General features: G+C 41.1%; 1 protein-coding gene across 9 annotated transcripts in view; it reads left to right on the forward strand.

The window, feature by feature from the left end:
* The window catches only part of TTBK2 (tau tubulin kinase 2), a 220,226-nt gene that overhangs the window by 55,115 nt on the left and 146,259 nt on the right, over positions 1 to 18,852 (forward strand). For 4 of the 9 annotated variants that reach the window (XM_037900386.2, XM_043547833.1, XM_037900388.2 and 1 more), the window contains exon 3: positions 10,679 to 10,826. In XM_037900386.2, the coding sequence (XP_037756314.1) occupies positions 10,679 to 10,826 (148 nt within the window). Of the gene's footprint in view, positions 1 to 10,678; positions 10,828 to 12,705; positions 12,749 to 18,852 lie in introns of those variants that run through there. The other 5 variants (XM_043547835.1, XM_037900387.2, XM_037900389.2 and 2 more) reach the window with 3 other exon arrangements.

An 18,852-nucleotide genomic window follows, 5' to 3' on the forward strand; every position in this document is an offset into this window, starting at 1 on the left:
CAGTTGTACTAGCAGGGCCACGCCCCAAACTAAAGAGTAGGAAGTAGCCCAGAGAAACAGGTCTTGACCCCTTCCCCCCACTGCGAGGGAGACCCATCTCCATTGTTTAGGGGTAGAATTACACAGGGCCCTGGCCTGGGACTCTGTGAAGAGGGAGGGTCCAGGTCCCCCTACCACTCCTCTGACCAATGATCTAGCCATTAGGCTGCCCAGCCACTGAAGGCCATTTCGCATAGGCTCAGCAGAAGTGTGTGTTCCAGAGGGACTTTAATGCAGAAGTGATGATGGCCTTTTGGACCAGCTCAGGGAGGTAATTCATTACTTAAGAAGTGACATGGAAGAAAGCATGGCGGCGATTGGGGAGAAAATGGACAAATAATACAGCTATCTTGCTGTTAGAGGGTGAAGGAGATGCAAAAGGAAACCAGGATGTTTAAGAAGGGTGAGAGAGCGAGGACTAGAGTTATCCAGGACCTTGAAGACAGAGACAAGCAGCTTGAACTCGATGGAGTAGAGGAGGAGGAGTTAGGGAAGGGGTTCCGAGATGGATGACATGATCAGAATAACGAATAAAGAATATAATCTTAATGGCTGTATTTTGTATTGATTGGAGGGAGATATGTATATTGGGGAGGTCAGGGTTGAGGAGATTACGGTAATCAAGATGGGATGTGGTGCAGGCCTGGATGGGAATTTTAGTTGTAGGGATAGAAAGAGAAGAATACATGCAGTGAGGCTGAGTTAATAGTGCTGTGAGAACCATGACTCTTTATTTTTTTGACTCTTGTGCAATTAAATTCTTGGTTGTCTTAGGGCTTGTCTTCGCTCTGGGGGTAAGTCAGTCTAATCTTGCATTCAGGTAACAGCTGCCACCACCAGGGTTTGCACTTGGAAATTTTACCTCTTGTCATCCCTTAGTCGGGTCTTTTATTCAAAGGACACTGTCCTTACAAGTGGGGAGCTCGCTGATAAATATGGCAGATGTTCATCAAAGGCCACTGCAGGAAAACCCAGTCTCCACAGCTGCACCCCAGACTTGATTAACAAAACCTTACTTCTTTAATTTCAAGTAAACCCAGGGATGAAATAATTTAGAGTCCCTTCCTGGCACCTTCAGACAGTTCCCGGAACAACCTATCTCCCGCCAGCATGCCTCAACTTTCCCTTCCAGCCATCCTCACCCAGTGGCTGGAATTCAAACAAACATTGCATGGTGGCTCCTAGCAACTGAAAGGGTCTTTACAGAGTCTTAAGATGTTACGTCACTGTCTCAGGTCCAGTCACAGGTTTTACTTCCATTATACCACCATACATAAAATAATATTAACTGAACACATTTCCTAACATTCTCCACGCAGCCATCATATTTCAGTTGTGTAAGGAGGAGGCTGGTAGAGTGGGGTTTTCATGTCATTTGGCTGAATGTGGAGAGAGTTGTTGAGGCTGATTTTCATTGATAAAGAAAATGTACATATTGTGTGCCACAGTTTTGGGGGTAACTGCACAGTCTGACCCCTCCTTGATCTGCTTGAGGGGATGCTCCTTTAGGTCTCAGGCCTCTAGCCATCTCCTCTCTATTGGGTGCGACTCACATCCCTCTCCTTCCAGACAAGGAGTTCAGGCTTTCAGTCCCCCTGCACATCACTTTATCTCAGCAGGTGTGACCTTAGCTCAGCATCTGCCGTTTTGCATTCTCTCAAGGGCCATGACCATGTTGTACTGGTGACTAACCAGTTTTCACAAAGCACAGCACGTTTATTTTTCTTTGGTTCTGCCTCTGCACAGTGGCTGGACTAGATGACCTCTCGAGGTCCCTTCCAGCTCTACATTTCTATGTTTCTATGGAAAGCATTACCGCAAAAATGTAATAAAACAAAACAAAAAAAAGGTCTACATGCACACTAAGGCTTACCAGGTGTCCCGCATTTTCCACATGGGGACTCTGTTAGGTTCCAAACTCTCTTATAGCAGGGTTTGCCCTCCTGGTTACTATCTTGTGTCTGTTGTTGGATCAAAATGAGGGGTGCTCAGCCAGTGTAGGCTGGCTCTTTATACCTCAAGCTCTTCCTTTGTCTCCCTTGCTTCTTGAATCCAGTATGTACCAACGGTGGTACTTTGAAATTTTTTACTTGTCCCACAGTCAGCAGTAATTAACCTCCATTGATTTTAGTGCCTGGAGCAAGCTTTGTAACTCTCCCCCATGGAGCCAGCCTACAGTCCCTGGCTCACAAATATACAGATAACATTCATAAAGTTGATGTGATAGTTTTTAAAGATATTGCTTTTTTCATAATATCTGTTAAACTGTGCATCATTTTTATAACTTTATTTTTACATCTCCTATGTTTAGTATTTATGAAAACTTCAAACTTTTGTAAACAGCTTCCATATTTGACAGCTAGCCACATGCCAGGTTTGAAGGTCTAAAGAGCAACCAATTTTAAGTTCTTAGAGCTTAAAAGAAAAGCCGAACAAACACGCACAACTAAGTGCTGTTTTTGTAATTATCTCTCTACTTCTTCTTTTTCAGTGATTGGCTTCCCTAGCTTCCTATGACTGGTATTGGCAAACTGTCTCTTTATAACTTGGGAACTTTTCAAGGTGGGGAATCAGGTCAGGTTATAAAAAGAAGGGCATATAGGGCATGACCCAAAGCCCATTTCCGTTGACTTCAGTGGACTTTGGATTTCAGGCCTATAGGCAGATATAGCTCCTAGTCAAATCTACACCCTTATGAAGCCATTGTTAGTTCCCCCTTGTCTATTTTCCCTGTTCATGTTTCATAGACTCCAAGACCAGAAGGGACAATTGTGATCATCCAGTCTGACCTTCTGTATAACATAGGCCATAGAACTTCCCCAAAATAATTCCTAGAGCAGATCTTTTAGAAAAACATCCAATCTTGATTTAAAAATTGTCAGTGATGGAGAATGTACCACGACCCTTGTTAAATTGTTCCAATGGTTAATTACCTTCACTGTTATAAATTTCTGCCTTACTAGACTGAATTTGTCTAGCTTCAACTTTGAGCCATTGAATCATGTTATATCTTTCTCTGCTAGATTGAAGAAACTGTTGTTAAATATTTGTTTCCCAGGTAGGTACTTATAGACTGTAATCAAAACACCAGGTAACCTTCTCTTTGTTAAGCTAAATAGATTGAGGTCTTTGAGACTATAACTATAAAGTATGTCTTTTAATCCTTTCATCATTCTCATGGCTCTTCTTTGAACCCTCTGCAATTTATCAACATCCTTCTTGAATTGTGGGCACCAGAACTGGAGACATTATTTCAGCAGTGGTTGCACAAGTACCAAATACAGAGGTAAAATAACTCTTCTACTCCTACTTAAGATTCCCATGTTGATGCATCCCAGGATTGCAGTAGCTTTTTTCCACCATAGCATCTGATTGGGAGTTCATGTTCATCTGATTATCCAGCATGACCCCCAAATCTTTTTCAGAGTCACTTTTTCCCAGAATAGAGTCCCCCATCCTGTAAGTACGGCCTACATTCATTGTTCCTAGATGTTCACATTTACATTTAGGTATATTAAAACACACAGTGTTTGCTTGCGCAATCATTGACCAGTGAACTGTCCTTTTAATTATTTACTACTCACCCACTTTTTGGATCACCTACAAACTTTGAGGATTATTTTGTTTTCTTCTGGTTCATTGATAAAAATGTTAAATAGCGTATGACCAAGAACCAAAACCCTGTGGGAACACACTGGAAACAGCTGCTCAAACACAGTTCCTTGTTTATCATTAATTTTAAGCCCTTTCTGTTAGCCAGTTTTTAATCCATTCAATGTGTGCCATATTAATTTTATATTCTAGTTTTTTAATCAAAATATTGTGTGGTACCAAGTCAAATGCCTTACAGAAGTCTAAGTATATTATGTGAATGGTATTACCTTTATCAAACTTGTAATCTCATAAAAAAAATCAAGTTAGTTTGAAAACATCTCTTTTCCATAAAGCCATGTTGATTTGCATTAACTATATTACCCTACTTTAATTCTTTATTATTCGAGTCTTGTCTTAGCTGCTCCATTATCTTTTCCAGGATCAATGTCAGGCTTGTAATTACTCAGGTCATCCTGTTTATCCTTTTTAAAAATCGTCACAACATTAGTTTTCTTTCAGTCTTCCGGAACTTCCTCAGTGCTCCAGGACGGGTTGAAAATCAACATTAACAGCCCAGCGAGCTCTTTGGCCAAGTCTTTTAAAACCCTTGGACCTGCTGATTTAAAAATGTCCAATCTTAGTAGCTTCTTCTTAACATCTTTCTGAGATATTAGTGGAATGGAAAGAATGTTATCACCATATGATGAGATTACATCATCTGTTTTGTTTCACAAATATAGGACAGAAATATTTATTGAATACTGTGGTAGGTTCACACCCCGGAGTGTCACCTGGAACTGGGGTACCACTGAGCCCTCTGACCCACCAGCCTGGCCTCCCTCTCACATTGTGCTGCTGTGACAAGCTGCAGACCCGCTCCCAGTCCTACACTTTCTCCAGCATTCACATGGGTAGGGACACACCCAGCTGCAATTACATGCAGGCTTTCTGACCAGCCACTGCATGAACCAACAATAGAGAGGTTACAGCCAAAATAATTACTAGCTTCCCAACCTAGAACGCCCCCTCCCCCCACTGGAGTATAAGCCCCAAATTATACCATCTTGCGCTGCACAGGGAACTGTACAGCGTAAGCTCATAGAGTTCGCCCCTCTGTCAATGTGAGAGAGGAAATGCAACAGTCTCCTGAGCTAAGATTCCCAAGCACTTCAATCCAAATTTTATGGTTTAGATTAAAACGTAAAATAAGTTTATTAATTACAAAAAGATAGATTTTAAGGGATTATAAGTGATAGCAAAAAGATCAAAGCAGATCATCTGGTAAATAAACAAAAAAGCAAACTAAGCCTAAGATACTAGAAAGATAGGATATGAATTAGCAAATTCTCACTGTGGCTGATCGTACAAGCAGGCTGCAGATTCTTAAGGCACTTTGCAGCTTGGGAATCCCCAGGTTTTCTTACACACACACACACACACACACTAGAAATCCCTTTAGCCTGGGTCCAGCACTTTCCCCAGTTCAGACTTTGTTCCTCAGGTGTTTCCAGGAGTATTCTTGTGTGGGGAGTGAAGAACAACAGATGATGTCACTCCCTGCCTTATATAGCTTTAGCACGTGGTGGGAACCCTTTTGTTCCAAACTCAGTTTGTGGAAAAACACTGACCTCCCAAGATGGAGTCCAGAGTCATGTGGCCTCGTTATATGCCCTTGCCTACCTTGCTGAGTCATAGCAGCCATTACTTACAGGCTGTCTGGAAAGTTCACAGAAGGTTAAGTTCTTCCAGGATCTTCCATCAGCACTGTCTGGCTTCTTCATTGTTGTACCAGAAAGACTAGTTGTGGGTGCCACACAGAGCAAGTATGATTGAAATACAGATACATAGTCAATATTCCTAACTTTAGATACAAAAATGATGCATGCGTACAAATAGGATAATCATATTCAGCAAATCTTAACTTTTCCAGTGACCCCTCACATGACCCATCTTGTACAAAATGCATCATAAATATGCCATAATCATATCATAATATCATTGTGGAGAATATGAGGTGCAGTGTCACAAACACTTTTTCCTTTTCTGCATTATTATTGATAATTCTACTATTTCCATCTATAATTGACCAATGCCATTGTCAGGATTCTTTTTGTTCCTAATATATTTCAAAAACTCTTCCGTATTGTCCTTAACTCTGCTAGCCATAGATTTATCCTTGTGTCCCTTTTCTTGTCTTATCAACTGTCTACAATTCTTAACATCTGATTTATGTTCATCACTATCAACTTACCATTTCTTCCATTTGTTTATAATTTTCACTGCCTTCTCTTCCCCTCTAAACTAGGTTGGTTTTTTAACCACCACAGCCTTCTTCCTCAATTGTAGGATTGTGATTTTTTTGGGCATCTAGTAAGGTGTTCTTAAATGATTCCCCATCATCAGTCACATTTTTCTGTTTAAATTTGTCCCTCCATCTAATTTGGTTCATAATTGTTTTCAGCTTTTTGAAATTGGTCCTACTAAAGCATCAGCTGACTCGGGCTTGTGGGACTCGGGGGGGGGGGGCTATAAAATTCCAATGTCGAAATTTGGGCTCAGGCTGGACCCTGGGCTCTGAGATCCTGTGAGAGGTCTAGTTAACCATTTATGCTAAACCATCTGTTCCATCTTGTATTCATTTGTAACACTAGGTTTCCCAGACCTGAGGAAGAGCTCTGTGTAAGCTTGAAAGCTTGTCTCTGTCACCAGCAGAAGTGGATCCAATAAGATATTATCTCAACCACCTTGTCTCTCTAGTCATTGTCTAAGGCAGTTTTCTCACCTACAGTCACTTCTGAGCATCACCAGTCCCACATGGTTAGGGATCCACCATTCATGGAATGCAAAGAACACTGACCTCTTTGTTGCCTCAGTGATGGATAACAAGATGTCCTTTTGCTGCTGCTTATTTTCCCCACAGTTCCTTGTCTGAAGAGTCAGAATGTCCCTCTGCAGTTCGGACTGTGGGATGTCCTCCAGTGTGTTGACACGATACAGTTTCCTAGTCATCCTGATTACTGGTGTTTACCTTAAATGCAAATGAAAAGCCCAGTGTCTCGGGCATCATGCTAAATTTACATTAGTGACACAGCCAAATCAACATTCCTTTGTCTAGGACAAACTTGTTATCAACTCTGCCACCAAAACATATTTTGGGAACATATTTCCAGCACACATACATAATTCTCTACACACCATTTGTACATACATCACACAATGATATTTATGAACAGTGTTTCACCCGCTTTCATTTGATACTTCACACAACATTCTTTAAAGATCGGTACTGTGACCGTAATGTGTTTAGGTGTAGTGAGTGTGTCAGGCCTGAAAGGAGTTACAGTACAGTGGGCCCTCTGCCAGTTGACATTGAGGGGCTCTTAGGGTCTCACCGTCTTGTGCTTTATCTGTTTTAGGACATTGATCCATAAGCATTCAAGGTCATTTTCTTCTGAGTTATCAGTGACTCTGAAACAAGTAATGCCATTTTTGATACACAGTGCTACTTCCTTGTCCCTTTCACCCACTCACTCTTTCCTAAATAGGTTATAACCATTGATTTCAACAGTCCAGTTGTGTGACTCATCCCACCAGGTTTCAGTAATACATACTAGATTGATTTTATTCTCATGAGCAATTTCAAGTCCTCTGGTTTGTTATCCAGGCTCTAGCATTGGTGTATGCGCTGTTCAGTATTTTCTTCTCTGTGTCCTTTGGTCCCTTGATTAATTTTGTTCTCAACATCTGATTTTCTGCTGTGTGCTCATATCTTCCTTCTTTTTACCTTGCCCTTTTGTTATTAGTTTGATCTTTAGTCTCCACGATTTCTATCTAAAAAGTGACCTGTAAAGGACTTTTTTTTTTTTAATTGGACTTGTCTTTTGGTTTCTGAATAACTTTCTTTTTTTTTTTCTTTTTCTTTTCACCTTTTAAAGTACCAGGATTTGTCTTCTCTTTAGTCCTCCCTCTTCCCCCTCTCCCCACAAAGGCTCTTATGCATACGCGTTTCGTGTATGCACATACATGTTATTCTCTAACATTTTAAATGAAAAAGAAAGAGGTGTTGAGTCATTAAAGGGACATGGAAATTTTTAAAAGATTCCAATGTCTCAGAGCACCATTATATCCTGATCTGTGTGTGTGTATAACTCCTTATATTTAAGGGATTTTTTTGTTACTCTGATAATTATAAGGGGCCTTTCTGCAAGGGAGAACAAGCAAGAAGCTAATTGACTAAATACAAAGCACTGTCAAATGAATAAAACAAAGCAGGAAGACAGAAAATATTTGTTTGCTTTTGCGGGAGTTTCTTGTAATCATAGTAGGTACAGCATTTTCACGTGATGGTTTTTTTTTTTTTTTTTATGTCAAGGTGACAGTGTCCCTTTAATAGACTTTTTTTTCCTAATGTTAACTTGTTATTGAAGTTAAATAGGTGTTAAAATAGTTATGAGCAGCCTGGCTAAAAATCCTTTCCCTTCCAAATTGCTCGGTTTTCAATATTTCATGCCACTTCTATTCATCTGAAAAATAGTCCAAACTCAGTTTTGTTGTGGTGTTTTTTTAAAATAAATCTGTTGCAGGTCGTATTGAAGCCAGTGACTTAGCAATATCCTCCTTAATTACAAAAATGAACTGCTTCTTCTATTTAGTAAGCTATGGCATATTATAAATATATGCAAACTGGCCAGAGCACAGGCAGCCAGTAACACGTTTTACTCACAATGATATGCTCTTAGCAAAGAGGAACATAAAGTATTTATTTGATAAAGATTCATGTGACTTATGAAGGTCCCTATCTTGAGATTTTTGGTGTACTTTATTCTTTATAGTAAAGGAGACAGTTGGTGTGGACTGCAAAAAAGTGACCTAATAAACCTGTCTGTTGAAAGGTGCTGTGAAGTGAAACTCCCAGAAATTCCATATTGGCATTCCATGTCCTCCTTTTTTGATACTTGATACAGACAGATGTATTGGGGTGGGGTACTACAGTACATGAGCTGAAAAATGCAAGTAAAATTTATGAATAAATCATATTTTATGCATCATCAGATTCTTCCTTCTTGGTAGGAACTTAGGTTATTTAAAAAATTACTCTGCCGTTCTCCATCAGGTTAATCACATACAATAGATCTTGTTAGATCCATCTTCAAATCCTAAAGAGAGGCTAATGTGCTGGCTGAATTTCTAGCTGGATGATTTCCACATTCTCAAAATATGTAGATGGCATTCAGGATAATGTAGTCAGATGACCCCAGCAAATAGTGCTGAAAAAATGATGGCAGCCCTTTTCAGAGCAAAAATGGTAAAAATGCAATAGGGTATATTTCTTAATGTGACCCCTCCCGCCCCTGGCGCCCTTCTTCACTGCATTCCTACTTTAACAGCTTTGGAACTGTAGGGGTGGAAGGAGATAGTTGTACATAATCAATTAAATCACTGACTGAAACAAATCTAACTTTTACCATACCAAAGGACAGACTGCCCATTGTGAACTCCAAAGCAGGGGCTGAAAGGCTACCCTCTAATATTGGCTCTGAACATATCACATGTCAGCTAAATAGTCTGTGATGCTTCTTATTTTCTCTTAACACTGGTAAGACAGAAAATATCAGAATGCTACTATATAAACCCATACACCCATCCCTTGAGTACTTCATGCAGTTCTGATTGCCCCATCTCAAAAAAAGGTATATTAAAATAGGAAAAGCAACAGAGAAGGGCAACAAAAATGATTAGGGGTATGGAACAGCTTCCATATGATGAGAGATTTAAAAGACTGGAACTGTTCAGCTTGGAAAAGAGATGACTGGGGGGGGGGAGGGGGGACATATGATAGAGGTCAATAAAATCCTGAATGATGTGGAGAAAGTAAATAAGGAAGTATTCTTTATCTCTTCACATAACACAAGAACCAGGGGTCATCCAATGAAATTAATAGGCAGCAGATGTAAAAAAACATAAGGAAATGCTTCTTCACACAACGAACAGTCAACATGTGGTACTCGTTGCCAGGGGATGTTGTGAAGGCCCGAAGTATATCTGGGTTCAAAAAAGAATTAGTTAAATTCCTGGAAGATGGGTCCATCGGTGACTAGTAGCCAAGATGATCAGGGATGCAACTCAGTGCTCCGGGTGTCCCTAAACCTCTGCCTGCTGGCTGGGACTGGATGATGGGATGGATCACTTGTTAAATTACTCTGTTCTGTTCACTCCCTCTGAAGCATCTGGCACCATTCACTGTTGGAAGACAGCATACTGGTCTAGATAGATTGGTCTGACCCAGTATGGCCATTCTTATGTTCTTTATGAGATTTTGTATTGTTATAGTGTATTGTTGAAATTTTTGTAATATGCCTTATGTTAATACGAGTGGAATTAGGGGAGGAAAGAACTGTGAGCAGTAGTAAAAATCCAAATTTAAAGATGATCTTTTCTAAATTGTGGTGGTTTTATTTTTAACTATTATGCAAAGGTCATTGCACACAATAGAGAATGCTATACTGGTTCTGTTCAGAGACCCAAGGAACTTTATAAGTATGTGTCTACTCCAAGTATATATTTCTGAAGAAGAGAAAGAGGGCATATTTTTAAAAATTTCACTGTACATTGATATGATTTTGTTTGTTTGTTTTGGGGATTAGGTGCTATTTTATTATATGAGGAATTAATATGTTGGGTATACTGTGGAGTCCTTTCTTTGGCCATCTCTACAATAGGAAATTTTATTAAGTTACTAAAACATTTTAACTAACATGATGGTAAACACTATGTAAAACCTAGTGTAGATGGGGGACAAAGTGGTTTAGCTGATAGTCGTTAACCTTAGTGTCCTCTTATGGTACCACAATGAGCTAACACATTTTTAAACATGACTCTTCTTGCCCACACTAAGGGTGAAATCATGTTTAATATCATGTTAGTTTAAAAAGTGGTGGTAACACGATATACTGGTAGTTTCCTACTATGAGAACAATGCATAGAAATATTAATATATTTTGTTTCCTTTGTCTTTTTTGTCTCTATATGCTTCTTTTTAATGCAGTTGAGGAAGATAGGAGGTGGGGGGTTTGGAGAAATTTATGATGCTCTGGACTTGCTCACGCGGGAAAATGTTGCACTAAAGGTCGAGTCAGCTCAGCAACCAAAGCAAGTCTTGAAAATGGAAGTGGCTGTGTTGAAGAAACTGCAAGGTAAGGTGGTTTCCTTGGTATACCAACCAGCTAGTGTATGGTAGGTGGCTAAGAGTCACAACTGCATTCCCAGTCACTAGGGTCCATGTCCTGCCATCTTTTCCTTATTCTGTAAGTAGTACCATTGAACTCAGTGGGGCTAATCAAGGTAAGGGTGAATCTGGCCCTTTGTGTATATTGATTTTCATCAATGGTGAGCAGAGGCTTCTAGTTCTTGGCATACTGGGCAGGAAAATCATTCACTTCCAGTATGTGGAAGCTTATGATGGAGCTGCCCTTACGATCTGAATAGGATAAGAGAAAATTAGCAGAAAGGTTCAATTGTTTTAGAAATCAGAAGTTCTTAATCTCCAAATTTAACTTCTTTCTGGATCCTGTCTCTTTGTTGACAGGTTTCTGAGTAGCAGCTGTGTTAGTCTGTATTCACAAAAAGAATGCATCCGATGAAGTGAGCTGTAGCTCACGAAAGCTTATGCTCAAATAAATTTGTTAGTCTCTAAGGTGCCACAAGTACTCCTTTTCTTTTTGTCTCTTTGTTGTTAGAGACTCTGCCCTGGGGGTGGGTGTGTGTGTGTGTTTTTTGTTTTGTTTTTTTTAAACTTTTGCTTAAGTCTTTCTCTTTGGTTGAGGGCCTCCAGCTGACATCCAGCACAGGAATATTTTCCCCAGTATTTTATAGTTTCTGTCTTCTCAAAGAGATGGTTTCTCAGTGGATTCTGTGATACTAAAGTGGAAACAGCCATAAAGAATATAGATGTGCTCTAATCAGTAAGATACACGGAAGCAATGATGATTAGAATTCTGAAGCACTTTTGGATAGTCAGCAAGTTAGAGCTCAAGTGGCTAAGCATTCAGAACTAGTTTGATTGACTGGTGATTCTTGCATGTTCAATAATTAGATCACCTCATTAGCTTAACATTCAAACTTTTTAAAGTCAAAAGCAGGTACTGGTACAGAGAGAAATGTAATAGCTTCTCTTTTTATTATTATTCAGAGCAGTGAAGTTTAAAACTTTACCTTATTATTTTTTTTAAACAATACAATTTTCTTTAAGAAAACAGAGAAAACTGGAGACTGCTCCAATATTAATCTGTGCAGCTGCCAATCTCTCTCTTGCTGTTTTTAGTTTGTTTTTAGATTCATGGTTTGGACAAAACAAAAACTTCAAGACATATGGTGTTATCCAATCCGCTGACAAGGTCACATTGCAAGAGCAATAGCAGCCTCTGCTCCATATAGATTAATACACCAAGCACGCTTATGCAATTATACAAGTACTTTAACAGGCCATTTCATTCCAAGGGTGGAATTCACAAGGGGGATTCAGGCACTGCAATATTGAGTGTTGCCGTCCCTATCTTTTAGGCACCTATCCAGCTAGTAGAAACCTGAGTTAGGTGCCCAGGCTCTCAATACAATGGAACGGAGAATTAGGCACCTAAGAATGGGATCCACAAAAGCCAGCCGGCTGACTGAGGAGCCGCCTAAGCAAGCCAGTAGGAAATAACTAGCAGAGGGGTTTGGCCTAAACCCTGCCATGCAGAGGAAGTTAAGCACCTGTCTCCACTCAGAATTCACAGTCATGAACCCTGTCCTGGAGTTAGGTGCCAAAGCCAGATCAGTACTTCTTTGAGAAACAGAGAGGAGAAGGAGGAGGTGCCCTTATAAATTTTAGCCCAGAAGTTAGAGCATTATAATATTTTTTACTATAGGGAATCCATAGTATGGATAGACATATAAATACATTACCATTTTTTGAATCCAAATTGATAGGATTACTTTTTGCATGACAGACAAGAAATTAGACAAATGCCAGAAAATATTTTTGCTGTCTAGCTCCTAGCAGGAAGAATCTCCACTCATTTTTCTATCTCACAGGTTTTCAGTATGCACAGACTAAAGTTTTCAAATAGGAAAAAAAGTAAGTAAAATGGACAGAAAGTGGCTATTGGCAAAACAATGTTACAGCTATTTATTGCAGAATATTTTTGTCCTGTCTGCTGTGTGTCATGTGCCCCTAGAAAATAGACTTGGGCTACTAATTGCAGGATTCTGATTTTGTTGTTGAACGTTGTCTGTTTGCTGCTGAATTAATACACAAAGGAAGACAGTCATTGCCTCAACACTGATAGTACCATACAGAATGCTCTGGAGGACAGCTCTTAAACGTTTTTTGTTTTTTAAAGATATATTTCATTGATAGATTAATTCTCAGGGGGATTTGTGGAAGCTGTAAGCTTTAAGGAGTGCTTTGAAAGAACAGAAGGTGGCAGTTTGGCCTCAATCCAGCAAAACACATAAGCACACGTGTAACTTTAATCACACACATAGTCCAAATAATTTCAGTGAGACTACTCACATGCTTAAAATTACATTTGTTCAGAAGTGCTTTACTGGATCAGGGCCTTGTTGCACAAGAAGTGAGAAACTATTCCAAACACAGAACTTGGCATGGGAAAAAATGAAAATACATGAGAGAAGGTTTCAAAGGGAGTGGTGAGGGAGGAATAGTGAAGTGGGTGAGAAGGGGAATAAGAAGAAATGGAACAGGAATAAGAAGATAGGTGCTAGAAGAGTGCAAAATCAGTATTTTTAATGTTTTATTCTTAGAATTTTTCAGTAATACAATGGGCATGTTTCATACACTACAATAATGAAGTGAAAGTAGTAGTATCATAGGTATAAAGTACCGTAAGTAATGGAGAGCTACAAAGAAACTGTTTTATAGTCCTGATCCAGCAAAGCAGTTATGCACATGCTTAAATATGAGTAGTTCTTCAAGTGCTTGCTCATGTCGATTCCAAGTAGGTGTGCGCGTGCCACGTGCACAGTTGTTGGAAGGTTTTTCCCCTAGCGGTACCCGTCGGGTCAGCTGTGGAGCCCCGTGGAGTGCACCTTCATGGCGGTGTATATAGGTCCCTGCTGACCCACTGCCTTTTCAGTTCCTTTTTACCACCGGTGATGGTCGTTAGAGCAGCTCCTCTCTTGCTATGGGAAGCAATCTCCTAGTGCAGAGGTGGGCAAACTACGGCCCGTGGGCCCCATCTGACCCGTGGGACCATCCTGCCTGGCCCTTGAGCTCCCGGCCAGGGAGGCTAGTCCCCGGCCCCTCCCACACTGTCCCCGCCCCTCCCCCCAGCCTCAGCTCACTGTACTGCCCTTGCCCTGGCCCGCTGCTCCTGCTGGGCGGCAGGGCTGTGAGCTCCTGCTGCTCTGAGTGGCATGGTAAGGGGGCGGGGAGCGGGGGGGTGATTGGATAGGCATGGGAGTCCCGGGGGGCCTGGCAGGGGGTGGGGGTATGGATAGGGATTGGGGCAGTCAGGGGACAGGGAGCGGGGGGGTTGGATGGGATGGGGTCCTGGGGATGGTTAGGGGCGGGGGGCCCCAGGAGGGGGCAGTCAGGAGTTCTGAGGGGGGCAGTCAGGGGGTGGGAAGTGGGAGAGGGTGGATGGGGGGGGCAGGTTGTTTGGGGAGGCAGAGCCTTCCCTACCTGGCCTTCCACAGAGTTTTGCAACCCCAATGTGGCCCTCGGGCCAAAATGCAACATTTGGCAAAGCAGCACTGCAGTCAGCCATTCCATAAACACTGACCCTGCCTCCTAGGTGAGGCTTGGGAATCACTCTACTTGGAATCTATATGAGCAAGCACTCGAAGAAGAAAAAATGGTTACCTACGTGTCGTAGCTGTTGTTCTTTGAGATGTATTGCTCATGTCCATTCCAAGACCCACCCGCCGCCCCTTTGTTGAAGTGTCCGGCAAGAAGGAACAGAAGAGGCGGCAGGTCAGCTGGGACTTATATAAACTGCAATGAAGGTGCGATTTCAGGGGGCTTCACAGCCGACCCGACAGGTACTGCTAGGGGAAAAACCTTCTGATGCACGTGGCCTGCGCATCTACTTGGAGTGGATGTGAGCAACACATCTCAAAGAACAGCAGTTACGAGATGTATGTAACTGTGTTTTCTGTTGATGTCAGTGGGACTATACAAGTGCCTAAATTCTTTACTGAGCCAGGGCCTTAAATGAGTATTTGAAAGGTTTACTCGAGAAAAATCTGTTTGTAGTATAGTTTGTTTTAATATCAAGTAATACATCTAAATTTAGAAACTGGTTCTGGGCTCCAGGACCTGGTTCACTAGATTTCACATATACACTGGACCCTCGCTAGAACACGCGTCTATATATCGTGAATTTGCATAAAACGCGGTCGTGGCCATGGATCCCAAATTTAATTACTTTAATTGGAATTCATTTTAACGTGGTCCCCGCTATAACGCGGTCCCCCACATTATAATGCTGCATCCACGCATGGATCCCAAATCCTGCGTTCTAGCGAGGGTCCGGTGTACATTTATAAATAATGCTTCAAAGGGAAAGTCCTACCTAATCTCTAGAAAATATAAAAAACTGGAATTACTTATTAAAAGAATAGATCCCTTAAGAGCAATAAGCCTGAAACATTCACTTTTAATAAACAAAGTTTTAATCCGCACCGTCATATTGTTTCATACTAAACAATGGAAAAACAGAACAAATGACTCAAGACTTCAATCCTTTTTCCACTTGCCTATTGATGCAAATAGCATATTGTATACACAGTACAGAACACTTCTTAAATCAGATAGAAAAATACCCCAAATTATGGGGACACGGACTTGAGATACTGAGGCAGACTAATGAAGAAAAATGGGAAGAACATTATGATAATATGACTTCCAGTTTTAGTCACATAAAATTCAGAATGATTGTTTATAAATTACTTCAAACATATATTGCATCCCAAAACGTATTGCTTATAAAGGTGAGGAAAACTTTTTTGACTGATGTCAAGTCTCAAGAGGTTCATTAATATGTGTGTTTTGAAAATGCAAGTAATACAAGCATTTTGGATAAAAATGAATGGTATGAACACGATAGTGTGACTGAACATCCTCATTGAACCTAAGGCTGGCCTGCCTCCTATGAATCTTCAGAATCCAAAAAGTAAATACAAGAGGACACATCTCTAGGCAAAACACTTTAACACTTTACAGGGAACCCTCAAAATGTCCTGGAATTCATCCTCAAAAATCTCTTTGGACAAACAGTATCAAAAATAGAATTTCCTTAGACATAGCCTACTAAATAGCTTGATTCAATACTTAATTCAATTCACAGGAAGTGAGGCAATATTTCTTTATGCTCATGGAATACAAGTACTGGAATTCACATCCAAAAATCTCTAGACATGGTGGTTTATATATAACTGTGGTGTATATCAATAGCTCATCTACAAGAGTCATAATAGTAACATATATGCATTCTTTTTATATTTTGGCTTGATGAGTTTGTCTGACCAGGGTACTTGAGACTCAATGCAAAAGTATCGTGGGTTTGGTTTTTGTAAAATAGTAATATATATATTGATGTCTGTCTTATATTATCCAGCGTCTCTTCCCATTCTGTCAAGTGAGAAGAGTGTAAGCTTAACAAATTTCTGGATAGCTGGTTTGTTTGTTTACAGAATGCTAAAGCAAGCTGTTGGTTAATTTATGCACAGTTCTCTACCTCTAGATTAGTATTAAAATCTGTGTGAAAAATAAGCAGCACAGAACATCTTACTTTGTTTGGGCTTCTGAATTTCAGTGAAACTGTTGTTGAAGCACATGATTACAGTGTTGCTAGCTTTCGATGGTATGTCATTTGACTGATGTTTTGTATTTGCTGTGTGCTAAAGGCCACTGGTGCAAAGTGGTCATGTCCATTTTTAGATCTAGCCCTCCATCATTCTCTCAGAATATAAACTGGAATCCTTTCACTTTATTATGAAGTGGAAGTTGAGTGTATTAGATTTAACTAGAAGCATTTATGATGCTTGCAAATTATTAAGAACTTGTTTATCTTATTTCCTGTTTTGTGCATACTGCAGTGGAGATAGATGCTGGTCTGTAGCATCAATACATTCCTGAACATGCTAGCTGAGCTTCACGCTTGAAAGTAGTACGATATTTGCCATGCACACTGGAAGTATTCATTATTCAAGTGGCAAAGTAACTGTGCTCATTCAACTGGAATGGAAAAGAGATTTTTATGACCTAAAGTTTTAGAATACAGATTGTCAGGGTTCCTTCCCCACTCTGAACTCTAGGGTACAGATGTGGGGACCCACATGAAAGACCCCCTAAGCTTATTCTTACCAGCTTAGGTTAAAAACTTCCACAAGGTACAAACTTTGCCTTGTCCTCGAACAGTATGCTGCCACCACCAAGCGTTTTAAATAAAGAACAGGGAAAGAGACCACTTGGAGACGTCTTCCCCCAAAATATCCCCCCAAGCCCTACACACCCCCTTTCCTGGGGAGTCTTGAGAATAATATTCTAACCAATTTGTTACAAAATCATCAAAGACCCAAACCCCTGAATCTTGGAACAATGGAAAAATCAATCAGGTTCTTAAAAGAAGGATTTTATAAAAAAAAGAAAGGTAAAAATCATTTCTGTAAAAATCAGGATGGAAAATATTTCACAGGGTATTCAGAGTCAAAACACAGAGGATCCCCCTCTGGGCAAAACCTTAAAGTTTTGAAAACAGGAAATAAACCTCCCTCTTAACACAGGGAAAATTCACATAAAACAAAAGATAAACTAATCCGCCTTGCCTGGCTTACCTACACTGGTTGCAATATTGGAGACTTGGATTAGGATGGGTTAGGGAAGATGGATTTCTGTCTGGCCTCTCTCAGTCCCAAGAGAGACCAACCACGTAAACAAAGAGCACAAAACAAAAGCCTCTCCCCCGTCCCACCCCCCCCAAGATTTGAAAGTATCTTGTCCCCTTCTTGGTCCTTTGGGTCAGGTGCCAACCAGGTTAGCTGAGCTTCTTAACCCTTTACAGGTAACAGGATGTTGCCTCTGGCCAGGAGGGGTTTTATTGGACTATATACAGAAAGGTGGTTACCCTTCCCTTTACATTTATGACACAGCTGGATCAGGATAATATAGGCCTATCTGTCTTCCTGATTTCATTCCTTTTTTCTGATGTCTTTCTAGCTCATTGTCATTGTATCTGTAACCAAGAGATGTGTACAAAGGAAATATGTCCTGAGGTTACGGAACATATTTTCATGAGATAAGTGTGACCTGATCACTTACTGGTGATGTAGAGATGAGTAGGTAATAGGAGCTGATAGGCTTGTCCATCTTGATATCTTTTTGTTGATTTTTTTTAAAATATGTTGTCATTTCCACTTGCTTTATTCTGCAGCAAAGAGGGAGGGAGAGGGGAAATGGGAAGGGCACTGCAACCAAGTTTTGTATGGCTCATTATGTGACACTTTTTTACTCATGAGAGAAAGCCATTGATTTTCCCACCTTCCTTCCTAAAGGGAATGAGAGCAGAATGGAAAGGCACAAGCCAATCTCTCTTAGCCACTCCCATCAGCAATGGGAGCCAGTGTGTGTCTGGGGAAACAAATCCCCTCCCATGCCCAGAATCACGTGTGTATGAGAGGGGAGCATGAAGTATCTAGGGAGGCAGAAAACCTGCCTGCAGAGTTGACACTAAAGTATCCCCTTGTAGAGCAATTCTCAAACTTTAGCAACCCGAGAACTCCCATTTTGATTTAAAAAATTTCAGGGACCCCCAAGTCCCCCGCTCAGCCCCAGGTCCCGCCTCCACTCCACTCCACCCCTTCTCCCAAGGCTCCACCCCGCTCCACCTCTTCCTGTCCCTGCTCCTACCACTCCCTCCCAGCACCTCCTGCATGCTGCTCAACAGCTGTTCCTCGATGTGTAGGAGGCACTGGGAAGGAGGGGGACAAGTTGATCAGTGGGGCTGGTGGCCCCGGACATGATTCCGCCCCCTCCCCTGAGCACGCCCCATCCCTGCTCCTCTCTCTCCCTCCCTGTGCCTCCTGCACATCGGGGAACAGCTGTTTCGCAGCATGCAGGATCGCTGGGAGGGAGATGGAGGAGTTGATCAGTGGGGCCAGCGGTCCCGAACAGGATTCTGCCCCCTCACCGAGTGCACCCCATCCCCGCTCCTCCCA

Source organism: Chelonia mydas, chromosome 6 (assembly GCF_015237465.2).
Source record: "Chelonia mydas isolate rCheMyd1 chromosome 6, rCheMyd1.pri.v2, whole genome shotgun sequence".
Taxonomy (NCBI): domain Eukaryota; kingdom Metazoa; phylum Chordata; order Testudines; family Cheloniidae; genus Chelonia; species Chelonia mydas.